Source organism: Vicugna pacos, chromosome 9, assembly GCF_048564905.1.
Source record: "Vicugna pacos chromosome 9, VicPac4, whole genome shotgun sequence".
Taxonomy (NCBI): Eukaryota; Metazoa; Chordata; class Mammalia; order Artiodactyla; family Camelidae; genus Vicugna; species Vicugna pacos.
Genome location: NC_132995.1, coordinates 14,334,671 through 14,347,913, shown reverse-complemented (window position 1 = coordinate 14,347,913; position 13,243 = coordinate 14,334,671). Strand labels below are relative to the sequence as shown.

Genomic DNA, 13,243 nt, shown 5'->3' with positions numbered 1-13,243 from the left:
GTAATGAGTTTATTATTTTTATATTGTTCTTTTTAGAGGAAATAAATGGATATTTTTAAAATTTCTGTTTTAATTTTGAATAGGGTAGACACACAGAAAGTTCTTTTAAGAACTTTCTCTTAAGAAATTTTAAGAGTATAAATAAGTCCTGAGACTAAAAAGTTTGAGAACTGCTGATCTAAACATTCAGATTCTTTAATGGCAAGGAAGTTGGTATCAAAATAACCTTCTAGCTGATAACAGTGATAACTATGGACCAATTATAAAGTGGTTTCAAGGCACTAATGGATGATCAAAAGCAGGCAGAAACTGTAATGAATAAACCTTTGAAAGAAAGAAACCACACTGCAGTGAGAGCTACATTAATCCAGGTTTTCCCCTGTGTGCCCCGGCAGTTCATGCAGCACAGGGGGACAGATCTCAAGGAGAAAGCAGGAGTTATCCTGCATGGAAGAATCAGAGACAGAGTTCAGGGACACCAGACTGCTGTAAATTCAGGAAGAATCCAAGAATGAAGGAAGCATAGAAGAGCCCTGATGTCAGCATAAACCCCTGCTCGAAGCCTTGGCTTACTACAGTTTTGCAGGGTAAGACTGCAGGGAGCACAAAGGGACAAGAAAGCTGGAACATTGAAAGAACTGAGCGATGATTTCAGCAACTACTTAGCTCTGGAAAAACAGTTTTCAATTCCAGTCCTGTGCCACGTTAGAAGAACCTGGTTAAAAGTTTGGTCTTCCTGTTGTAAACCCTAGAATGGCCATGTATTAGGAGTAAAGGCTGCATCCCAAGGCTTAGAGCAACTCCATAAAACTTAAGGCAAAGCTGAGAATGAAGCAGAAATAATCTAAACAACTTAAAGGCAACCTGACAAAGGAACCGATATGACCCTCAGTAACTTAACCACCTACACTAGATTAAAACTCAGCAAACTTCAGAGGAAGAAAAAGGATCCAGCATCTTGACAACATATTATATTAAATTTTCCTGAGAAGAAAGAGGAAAATGTAACCAATAAGAAAGATAAAAACTAGTCAACAGAAACAGACTGATACATGTCCCCTATGTTGAAATTAGAAGATAAGACATTTAAAATATCGATGATAAATAGGTTTACAAATCTACAAGAAAAGGTGGAAATATGGGTGAGGGGACAGAGTATTCAGGAAAGATAAGGAAATGCAAACTGAAAAAGCCCAGTATATGAAATATAAAATTCACTGGATAGGTTTAACAGCAAATGAACATAAGGGAATAAAAACCAATACACTGGAAGTCAGGTTAACAGAAATTACCCCAACTAAAAGAATTGAAAATCCTTAGTGAACTAGGGGATAGGATTTAAAATATAACTGAGAGTAGAGAAAAAAATAACTGTAGAAGTATAGACCAAAATTTCCCCAAATTTGAGCTAATACCAGTACCCTGTGAACTTGTTAAATTAAGGGTTTTTTTTTAGATTCTTTAGGGTTTACTATGTACATAGTCATGTCACCTACAAATGAAGATAGTTCTCTTTCTAATCTGTAGCCTTTTAACTTCTTTTTCTTGCCTTATTGTTCTGGCTTGTGTCCTGTGCAGTGATAAACAGAAGTGGTGATGGGGGCATCCTTTCTTTGTTTTTGATCTTAGAGTAAAAAGCTTTCAGGTTTTCACCATTGAAGGTGATGGTAGCTGTAAGTTATTCAAAGATATTCTTTCTGAAGTTGAGGGAATTCCCTGGTTTGCTAATAAACAGATTTATCATAGACATTGAATTTAATTATTTTCCCATTTACTGAGATCATTATGTGTTTCTTTCCCTCTTACTTTAAGTAGTAGCTTACATCCTTGGTTTTAGACAACTTTTCACGTAAATTATATAGCTTGACTTTTAAATACCAAATCAACTTTGCTTTCCTTGGATAAACTCTTTTCAGTCATGAGGTATCATCCTTTCAAAATATTGCTAGAGTTAGTTTTGTAATATTTTATGAAGGATTTTATATCTAGCTTCATGAAGGATGTTAGTGTGTAGTTTTCTGTTCTCATAGTGCCTTTGATTGTGGATAATGCTGGTCTTAGGAGTTGGGACGTGTTCTCTCCTACTGTATTGGTTGGCATAAAATTGTATGTTCTCTAATTGTCCTCTTAATGTCTGTGGAATTTGTAGTGATGGAGCCTCTTTTTAATTTTTTATACTGGTGAAATTTGTGTCTTCCACTTTTGAAATAAGTATATATAGCTAATACATCAGCATTTGGCTTCACTCATTTTCTCTATTTTTCCTGTTAGTATTCCACAGGTTTCTGCTTTAGTCTTAATTTTTTCCTTTTACAAACTTTTGAGTTTGATTCACTTTCCTTTTTCGAGTTATTTAGGGTGACAGCTTAGATCATTGTTTTAGACCCTGATGTAAAGGGATAAAATTTAACGGTGCTTTAGTTGCATTCCACACATTTTGACATGTTGTCTTAAGTAACATTCAGTTCAAAATATCTTCAATTTACCTTAGGCTTTTTGCCTTGATTCATGGATTATTTGGAAATGTGATGAGTTTCCAAATATTTGGGGAATTTAGAGATATGTTTTTGATTTCTAAGTTAATTCTACTGTGGTCAGAGACCATTCGCTATGATTTCAGTTCTTCTTAATTTGTTGATGCTTGTTTTATGGCCCAGTAAATAGGGTCTATCATGGTGAATGTTTCATGTAAAATATTCTATAAAGATTAACTAGATACAATTGATTGTGTTTTCAAGCCTTCCGTAGTCTTACTGATTTTCTTTCCCTTTGTTCTCTCCATTTCTGAGGGAGAAGTATTTATATCTTAAGCTGTATTGCTTCTTTCAGGTCTATCAGCTTTCCTTCATGTACTTCATGCATTCTCAGTGGGGGTGATATTGCTCCTAAAGGAGCAAAACTGGTTCCAGGGAAAATGGAAAAAAAAAAAACCTTAGCTATTACAATGGTTTGTGGCCCTCCAAAGGGCAACAGACTATAAATAGATAATGGTATTAAAATTTCACAGAGGGGAGGCAGTTAGAAAAAAAAATATCTAAAAAGATTCTTTAGGGCAGTGAAAATGATAAAAAGCTTCTTGAAAAACACTGAAGTATTTTGAAGCTGGCATAATTGTTATGACTTCTGATGACTTGTCCCTATTTATCACTATAATATTCCATGCTCTGAAATCTACTTTGATATATAGCCACTCGCATTTTCTTCTTAGTGTTTGCATGTGTAATAGTGTCAGATTCCATTTCTGACGTCTTACTGCTAACAACTTCCTAGACCCACTCCCTTTTTCCCCGCTCTTGCCCTATAGCTGGGCAAGGCTATAAGAAAGCTTAGGATGCTGTCTCTGTTGGTGCTGGCAGGAAGTTTAAACCATGCAAGCCTCAGCTCACATACAGAACCCCAACCTGACCCATCCCCTAACCACAGTAAACACCAAAGCCTGACACCCATCCTTGCCCTCTCAAGCCATTTTAGGACTAGCTTGGGAATCTTCCCTGCTCTCCCTAGGAAAGCCTCGTTATGTCAGATTTCAGTCTTGACATCTGAACCAAATTTGGGTGAGTAGGGAGGGTTGAGATCACCCTCACATCGCAACCACCAGACAGCATGGTACACATTTTTTCATCTGTTTGTATTTCATCTACCTGTGTTTTTACATTTAAATATACAGCACGCAGTTCGGTCTTTCTTGTCATTTCAGATACTGAACAATCATCTTTAGAAGTTTCATTTGGTTCTTTTTTCAGTATTTGTTATCTTGCCTCATTATCTTAATTTTTGCTTTACATCCTTGATGATAATGAAGCCATTTAGAATGGCTGTTTCAACATCCTTGTCTGCAAATTCCATCACCTCTACCTTTTAAAGCTTTTTTTAATTGAAGTATATTCAATGTGTTCAGTTTTAGGTTTGTTATTATTGACTGAGTTTTTTCCCCCTATTGAATGATATTTTTTCCTGTTTACATGTCATAATTTCCTGCTTCTTCATGATGTTTAATAATTCTTGATTGGACATCAGACACTATCAGTGTTGTTGAGTTTAAGATATGGTTGTATTTTCATAAAGAGTACTGGCAGCCTTTCTCTGGCATTCTGTGGAAGCCACCAAGTTATACCACTAGGATCTCTCTTCAAAATAGAACTTACCACTCATGTGCAAGAACTGTAGTTACCTGGCAACCTCTAATTTTTACCATCTTCAGGAAGCTCTTCAGATTTTGAAGCAAACCAGGCCTCCCCAGGCAGTTCCCACCCAATGACTGAACACTGAGGGTGGCCATTTCTGTCCATGGGGACTCTTCTGATGGACAGTTTTTGCTTCAGACCAGTTAGGCTGGTTGACAGTTTGTCAGGTCTGCATATTGGTCTAAGGCTCTCCCTGCCCAATCCTGTTAGCTTCTCGCCCTCTCCTTCCACAGGGGTCATATCTGTATCATGGTCTGATGGCTGTGTATTTCTGATCTCACTTTTTCCTTTTATCTTTCATAGGTGTCACCTCTAATAAATCTATGACACTCCCAACTCCATCTCAGCATCTCCTTGGAGGACCCAACATACACACAGCAATTACTTTTGGATTGGTTAAATCCTTTTGATGCTTTTATTTAAGCTCTTTTAAGGCAAATCTTGCAGTCTCTAATGGATGGCTAATCTAGCCCCATTTATTAGGTGTGACCTTTCTAGGGAATCTCTCTGATGTCCTATGTATTAACAAGTTCTCTCCACTCTGGCTGGAGGGAAATAAAATGATTCCTGGTGCAGTAGGCTATGGGAATTGTTTGTCTCACAACACCATGGTAATTGTGTTTTTCTTAGAACGTGTCCTTGCCTGGTCTCATAGGGTTTCAACACCTACAAACGTGGCATTTAGCCAAAGACTCAAGGGGAACCTTTTCCAGATTTGGGGAACTCTTTCCCTGCATAGCTCCCTCTTTTGGGGAAGTGTGTCCTGCAAATTCTAGCCACCGCAGTCTCCTTGAATGCCACTGTTGGTCCCCTTAAGTCAATAAAATTGCCAAGTGGTTTTTGGATTCCTCTTTCTGCACTGCAGTTTGGAAGCTGCCTTCAGATGAAAGCCTGGAATGAGGTAGGGTGCATCTCATTTGTTTTTCTTCTCAGGGGAGTCCAGGCCTGTGCTACCTGTTGTTCAACATCTGGAAATAATCTTGTCCAGTTTTCTACTTGTTTCCTGTAGAAGTATAATTCTAGACTCTGTTACTTCCTCGGGGTTGGAAGCACTAGTCTTGAATTATAAAAACGCAGACCCACATGGCTTAATAATGATTTTCATCAAACATTTAAGGAAGCAATAATACCAATCTTGCACTAATTCACTAATTCCATAAGAAAACAGATAAGGAGGAAACACTCCTAGTTTGATATGGCTGACACAATTCTGGATACAGAAACTTTTCAATGGCATTACAAGAAAACTATGGACCACCATCCTTGGTAAAATCATGCATTAAAGCTTACTAAAATACAAGCAAGCCAATTTCAGCAATCTCTAAGAAGGATAATGCATCTTGTCCATCTGGAGTTCATCCTAGGAGCCCAAGGTTGGTTTAAAATTCAAATTAACCAATGTAATACATACAGAACAGATTAAAGAAGAAATACCATACAATCATCTCAACAGATGTAGAAAAAATATTTGTTAAAATAAATATCCATTTCATAATTAAAACTGCCAGAAAACTAGGAAAAGAAGAGAACTTCCAGAATCTCATAAAGAGCACTTACGAAAAACTTACAGTTAATATTAAGCTTAGGAATGGATTATTAAATGGCTTCCTTCTAAATTTAGCAAACTGCTAAGAATGCTCAGGCTTACTATTTCTATTCAACATTGTCCTGTAGGTCCTCGTCAGTACCACAGGGTAAGAAAAAGAAATGAAAGCAATAAAGTATGTAAATGTAAAAGTGAAATGTCTCACTTAAAGAAGGCATGTTTTCTATGTAGAAAATCTAAAGGAATATACCAAAACATAGAACAACAGCAACAGCAATAAGACTTAATACAATCAGTAGCAGTATGCAAAATCAATATCTAGAAGTCAATTGTGGCTACATATATTAACAAGCTGGAAAAAGAAAATTTAAAATTCCTACTATCTACAACAGCACCAAAAATATGAAAAGCTTAGAGATAAACTTAATAATAAATGGAGAAGACCTTTGTACTAAAATAATAAAACACTGTTTACAGGAATTAAAGGAGGTAACTAAAATTTTAAGATACAGTATAGCCATGGACTGGGAGACTCAATATTGCTAAGATGTTAGTTCTCACCAATAAAAATCCCAGCACTCTATTTAAAGAAACAGTAAGTTTATTCTAAAATGTAGTTGAAAAAGAAACTGATCTGGAATAGCCAAAACAATTTTTTAAAAAGAAGAAAGTTAAGAGGACTTGCTCTGACATCAAGACTTTATTATACAGCTACAGTAATCAAAGGCCAGGTGGTACAAGCACTAGGACTTAAAATATATGAAAGGAAAGAATACTCTACAAATAAACTGACACAAATGCAATGAGATAATTTTTGATAAGATCATCACAGCAATTTAATTCAATTCCACAAGTGATGGGACAAATTGATACCTACATGGAAGAAGATAGACCATCAACCCTTATCTCATATTATAAACAAAACTTAACATGAGATGGGTCACAGAACTAATTTAAAAAAAAAAAGCAAAATATTCATATCATTTTTAGAAGAAAATATAGGGAACTATCTTCACAACCTAGGAGAAGGCAAATATTTGAGAGGTCAAAGAAACAATGATAAAAGAAAAAAATTATAAACTGGACTTAAGTTAAAAACTTGTGCTTATTAAAAGACACCATTAAAATGAATCATCAAGCTACAGACTGGAGGAAATATTTGCAATACCCACATCAAACAAAAGAATTCTCTTTGGAATACGTAAAGAATTCCCATTATTCAAGGAAAAAAAATATCCATTAAAAAAGGGTAAAACATTTGAACAGACACCCCTGAAGAAGATATAAAAAGCACCTGAAAAAGTTCTCAATATAATTAGTCATAAGAGAAAACTAAATTAAAACTGCAAAGATAAGACGACCATTCTTCAGAATGGTACTTTGGAATGACCAAAATGAAACTACTGATAACACCAAATGTAGAGGAGAATGTGGGGCAATCACATTTCTCATACATTGTTGGTAAAAGTTTAAAATGCTATGGTAACTTATAAAAACTGGCAGCTTCTTAAAAAGTGAAACAAACCTGCCTTATGAATGAGCAATACCAACTGCTAGGTGTTTACTGAAGAGGAATAAAAATATATGTCCATAAAAAGATTGTTATAAGAATGTTCACTGTAGCTTTATTCATAATAGCCCCAAAGTGGAACATTTCAAATGTCTATCACAGGAGATACATAAACAAACTAGTGTATTCATACAATTGAATACTATTCTACAATTAAAATAAACTATTTAAGTATGCAAAACCATGCATATACCTCTCAGACATTAAGCTGAGTAAAAGAAAGTTGTGAAAAAGGTCTAGAATGGACAAAACTAATCTATGCTGGTAGAAATCACAGCAGTGATTGCCTTAGTGAGAAGGACTGACTTGGAAGAGGCCTGATGGAACTTAATGGGTTAATGGAAGTGTCCTTTATCTTGATTAGTGTGAGAGATACACAGGCTTATATTTCTGCCAGAAATCAAAGAACTTTACACTTAAGATCTCTATGTACATTATGCTTACAAAGCACGGAGTGGATTCTTGGTAAAGTAATAGCGGCCAATTGCTCTACAGGCACAAGGGCCCACAAGGAGAGGATTTACATGGGGACTGTTATTCAAAACTAAAATTCAGATTTTACAGGCATGGAAGTCAGTCATGTATTGGCCCTTCAAAGATCTCAGGCCTTTAAAAATAAATCCTTAATAAGATGGCTACTATCAGAAAAAAAAAAGACAAAAAGAAAATAATATGTGGAGAAATTGGAACCCTTGTGCACTGTTGGTGAGAAATGTAAAATGGTGCAGCCACTATGGAAAACAGTATAGCAGTTCCTCAAAATATTAAACACAGAATTAATGTGTGATCCAGCAATTCTACTTTTGCATGTATACCCAAAAGAACTAAAAGCAATGACTCAAATAGATATTTGTATACCCATGTTCACAGTAGCATTATTCATAGTAGCCAAAAGATGGAAGCAACCAAAGTGTCCACTGACAGATGAATGGACAAGCAAGAGGTGGCGCATATTTATATTATATATAATGGAATATTATTCAGCCTTCAAAAGGAAGAAAATTCTGATACATACTACAACTGGGTGAACCTTGAGGGCATTACACTGAGTGAAATAAACCAGTCAGAAAAAAGACAAACACCATATGATTCCACTTACATGAGGTACTTACCAGTAGTCAAATTCATAGACAAAGCAGAATGGGGGAGGTAAGGTATAGCTCAAGTGGTAGGGTGCATGCTTAGCAAGCACAAGGTCCTAGGTTCACTCCTCCAAAAAATAAATAACTAAACCTAATTACCTTCCCTCCAAAAAAAAAAGAAAAAAAAAAAGAGACAAAGCAGAATGTTAGTTGTCAGAGGCCGTTACTGTTTAATGGGCGTAGAGTTTTAGTTCCGCCAGATGAAGGGTTCATTAGTTGAATGGTGGTGACAGTAGCACAACAATGTAAAAGTACTTAATGCCATGGAACTATATGCTTAAAAACGGTTTAGATGGTAAACTTTATGTGTATTTTACCTCAATTAAAAAAACAAAGATCTCTAAAAACATTCAAAGGCGTTAACTACCTAAGTCCACTGGACTTTTATCTATACAGACTCACCTGGGTAACTACGACTTGGAAAAATTCTCCCTGTTGTCCATAGTTCTTTTCCTTGTTCCAGCTTGTGGATCATATCGGGCTTAGTCATGTGAAAGCCTGAAAATAAAAAATAAGACTCGGTGTAAGCTGTTAGGTTTCAGAACTATTGAATTTTTAAAATTTATTTTTATTTTTTATTTTGGTATATATATATTTTTATTGAAGTATAGTCAATTTACAATGTTTTGTCAATTTCTGGTGTACAGCACAATGCTTCAGTCATACATGAATATACATATCAAAAGTATCGAAGAGAAAGATACAGCCTCAAGGTGGCAGACAAGGTACACATGAACGTCTTACCAAAGTTAGGCAAGTGAGAACATCATTGCGCTTTCTACTGACAAAAAGGGATTCATCCCCTCTGATCTTTGAAATTCAAATTTCCACATGTTTCAGAACTTCTTGAAAGGAGATGCATAACATTGAAGGATTCAAGGAATTTTGCTTACCCACAGAGACGAAGTGACAATAGTTTTCCAACATGACATCCCTGTAGAGGGCCTTCTGAGCAGAGTCCAGTTGCTGCCACTCCTCCTGGGTGAAGTCCACAGTCACATCCTTGAATGACACTGATCCCTGTAAGGGCACACTCTAGTTCATCCTAAAGTAATTGGAATGAGTGAGAACTAGACATTGGAGACCATGTTTAGTGGTCACAATAGTTTTTTACTTTGTGTTTTGTATTGCAGAAAACTTTCTCTGAAAATATATTCGGCTATATTTACTTATTATCTCATGCTAAAAATAGATGAGCTCATACTATCTGCCTTGAATGTGGTTGGCTGCTTGGTGCACCAAAGTGATTAAAACCCTGACCTTGCTTTCAAGAAGTTACAAGCGAAAAGAGAGACATAATGTAAATACATACACTCAATAGATATTACAGAAGCAATGACAGAATTATGTACAAGGGAATATTCTACAAAGTAAAGAAAATTTCATTTTGTATTCCAAGACTTCATTGAGGACATAAAAAATTTGCACTCACAATGAATTTGTTTTATAGGACTACATGACACTGGCTTTTAAAATTCATAGGGAGAGTAAAAGGTACAGTGTGTTAGGAAGGAGTCTTTGAGCTGTAAGAAGAAAAAGGTATATGGAGGTAGGCAGTGGGCATATTTATGTAACAATACTGGATTTTTTTTTCCCCACAGAGCAGTGGTCTTAAAAATGTCCTGAGCACATTTCCAACACATTGCATTTATTTGTAAATCATCAATCGGCATTAACGGCAATCCACTTTGTTAATGATCACCATTTTCAAATGTAAACTATTAGTATTTTCCTTCTTTTCAGTACATTCCATTGTAATGCACCCCACTTTGGGTCTGCTGCTTTATGGAGTATAAAGAACAAGAAGAAATGTTAAATCAGCACATGTTATGGGACAAAATTTGTACTTCAGAGGTAATACTCCTGAACACTAGAGAAAGTCTGAGGTGTGTTAGGTGGGAAAGACAACTGAGTAACCCCTGTTAGAGATGTGTCCTAGATTAAGTTGTATTAGTGGTCTAGACAGGGGACAAATGGTTGCTACATGATGAGTTTCATAAATTGGTTGTAGAGTGGAAGAAAGAAAGGCAGAGCTCATCTGCCTAGCAAGTGGGTAGGTGCTTAGACTGAAAAATGGAAATAGGAAACAGAAGAAAGAATAACTGGATGAAAGGAGGTAATGAGGTAAACGTTGGACATGTACTTGAAGTGTCTATGGAACAGACAGGTGGTGATTGATGTTGGAGATTAGATATATGGTTCGGATGCCCTGGACAGAGGTCTAGGATGGAGAGAGGTTATCTCAGAGTCATGAGAATCAGATCAGTATAAACTCTGTAGTGAATGTGACTGTGCACAGAGAAAAACAGACAGGCAAGAGAAGCAGTTAGCATCTGTGGAAAATTGGTCAAGACTGGTAGATGAAGAGGAGTTTTATGAGAAAGATATGAAAACCAGACAGAGTACCACCTCGGATTCAAGAGTAGAACATGTCAAGAATGGATTAGCATAAGCATCTGCGTCTCCTGCACCCACATACAAAAATTAGAAGAAACTAAAAAGGTAAGAATAAATCTATAGTGCCTCATTGGAGAGGTTTCCACTGGCAGGGCACAGTTTGTAGGAATTGCTGGCAGACATGCATAAAACATAAGGACCAGAGAGGAATGTAAAATCTGTTTTCTGTACAAGTCTGCAAGCAAATCTCTGTTCTAAAAACCTCACAAAACAGGAAGTCTAATCACCAAATAACAATGTGATCTACCCATACTGCTTCCCACCCGATCACTGCAAAACCTTGGTCACTGGAGATGATCAAGGTTTTTCGATGTCTGCTTCCTGACTCACAATTTAGATCTCCAATCAGTGTCTAGACAAGATAGATTCATTCAAGTATTATATTCCCACTTAAATCAAGATAATACATTTCTGTTCCAGAAGTATTTTTTTAAGACGACTGAGGAAGGATGGTGAATGATTAACCCAATCAATATGTGAACATTGGCTACATCTAGAAGGTGCACTTGGGGAACGCTTATGTTTATATGGTTGGAATAAGAGAAACTGGGAACAGGGCTGCAACTAGGGGGAGGCAGGTGAGGCACCTACGGTACAAAATTTAGGGATGGGCAGCCCTGAGAGTACTCAAATTTTGTACCTAGGCCACTTGCTTGCTCTACTGGAGACCAGTATTCTATCCATGTCTGCCAGCAATTCCTACAAACTGTGGCCTGCCAGTGAAAACCTTGATGGAAGCAAGTTCCAATATCCGGAAAATTTAAGGATAGGGAAGCAAAAGTTCGTGTAACCTGAAACCAAGTTATTTCAGTAAGAAAGGAAATATCATCTCACCTGAGGCATGGCTTTAAGATTTGCCTTCTCTTTTGAGCTCTCCTTTTGGACAAGGGAAGAGCCCTGAGCAGGGAGAGATGGGAGGGTACAGAGCCTTGTGAAACCATATTTGACTTAGATCTCCCAGAATAACTCGGTGTCTGTGTTAAATCTGTGTCAGTTGTCACAGTTTCAGCACTTGCCTACTCTGTGGACCCCACACAAATTCAGGATGGAGATTAGTGAGAAAATAAACAAATCCTGCTCCCTTACCAATGCCAGAAACCTGGTTTCGTGGTCAGGTAGATATCTGTTGTAACTTGGAGAGAGGGAACACTGTGTTTTCCCCCTCTGTAGCTGTACCTTCCATCTCCCATGGAAGACAGATTTATCATCCATTTCCAAATCATTCTTCATGGATTTTCTGTGAATTTATACTGTCACCAGCAGTGCATGAGAATACCTCTCCACATCCTATGAATGCAGTTGACAATAACTTTAATTTCTGGCTACCAGCTATATAGTATAGTTCTAATTTACACATTTCTTTTTATGAGTATAAGCTCCTTTTATTTCTTTTCTGTGATGACATCTTAGAGTATGTCTATTTTTCTCATGTTTATTTTCTAATTGGGTGACATTAGCTTTTATTTTAATTAAATTAACCCTTTTTTAAGTTGCAAACAGTTTTTCTCATTCATGTATCAGTGTTGAAAGTGCTAGTTGTGGGTAAAAATTGTTTGCTTTTTCCTGCATACTACCCATGGAACACTGCTCATTTCAGCATATTAGTTTTAGTTCATGTAATGTTTCCCTGTGATGAATCCCACCATCTGGGAATTATGAGATCTTATCTATTCCTTTCCAATACTCATACCTCTTATTTCATATGCTAAACTGCTATTGAGTTACAATTTTGGAGGCAGGCTTAATGACCACTATTCAGAAAATCAAATCTTACATACCCAACTAGTGGTCATACAGTTTCTCAATCACAAAACCATCACAAATTGTAAGGGTAGGTTACAAACACGCAGAATTACATTCAATCACTTCCTTCGGAAAAGCACCATCCCGCGGCACCCACATGCCATTCACAATCTCAGACAGCACATTACATAATTTCATGCAAAGTCACAAAAACCACAGCACAAACCATTTAGCTTCTCTATCGTCACCTGCGGTGTCAAACACCATTCACATAGAATCTGAAGAGAGACACAGGCAGAGGAATCCCCACGCAGCAACAAGACTCCGTCCACTTTCACACACAACCAGCCGCAGCATCCCAGAGAGTAGGATGCACCCAAAATGGAGCAGGTTCGGCACAGGAGGCCGTCTCCATTTGGTACACACACACACTGTACACACACACAACACCGTACACACACACAACACCTGCTGTGTGAGGCTCCGCTCCCAGCAGTGTAGCTTCCTCGGGGTCAAAAGAGACAAAATCCCCCCTAGCAAAACTCGCTCCAGGTCCCAGTCGTTTATCACCCTCAGGGTCACGCCCACGGACCGCGCCCGA

At 37.2% G+C, this 13,243-nt stretch overlaps 2 protein-coding genes across 26 annotated transcripts in view; one reads left to right on the top strand and one right to left on the bottom strand.

Annotated features, from left to right (window-relative positions):
* The window catches only part of LOC107034822 (zinc finger protein 568-like), a 107,533-nt gene that overhangs the window by 52,040 nt on the left and 42,250 nt on the right, over positions 1–13,243 (top strand). For 3 of the 16 annotated variants that reach the window (XR_012076157.1, XM_072968714.1, XM_072968713.1), the window contains one exon: positions 4,488–4,759. The exons of 10 other annotated variants lie outside the window; for them this stretch is intronic. Coding sequence is in view for 2 of the 6 variants with exons in the window: in XM_072968714.1 (XP_072824815.1) it covers positions 4,488–4,594 (107 nt within the window). In the remaining 4 variants the exon portion in view is untranslated. Of the gene's footprint in view, positions 1–395; positions 588–4,487; positions 4,760–9,282; positions 10,010–10,043; positions 10,140–13,243 lie in introns of those variants that run through there. 3 more of the 16 variants (XR_012076156.1, XR_012076162.1, XR_012076161.1) reach the window with 3 other exon arrangements.
* LOC107035219 (zinc finger protein 382) overlaps positions 1–13,243 on the bottom strand; it is a 56,656-nt gene that overhangs the window by 8,007 nt on the left and 35,406 nt on the right. For 3 of the 10 annotated variants that reach the window (XM_072968697.1, XM_072968696.1, XM_072968698.1), the window contains 2 exons: positions 9,336–9,462; positions 8,845–8,940 (listed from right to left, as the gene is read on the bottom strand). The exons of 2 other annotated variants lie outside the window; for them this stretch is intronic. In XM_072968697.1, coding sequence (XP_072824798.1) covers positions 8,845–8,940; positions 9,336–9,369 — 130 coding nt within the window. In that variant the 5' untranslated portion in view covers positions 9,370–9,462. Of the gene's footprint in view, positions 1–8,844; positions 8,941–9,335; positions 9,488–11,733; positions 11,797–11,985; positions 12,187–13,243 lie in introns of all 10 variants that reach the window. 5 more of the 10 variants (XM_072968692.1, XM_072968693.1, XM_072968690.1 and 2 more) reach the window with 4 other exon arrangements.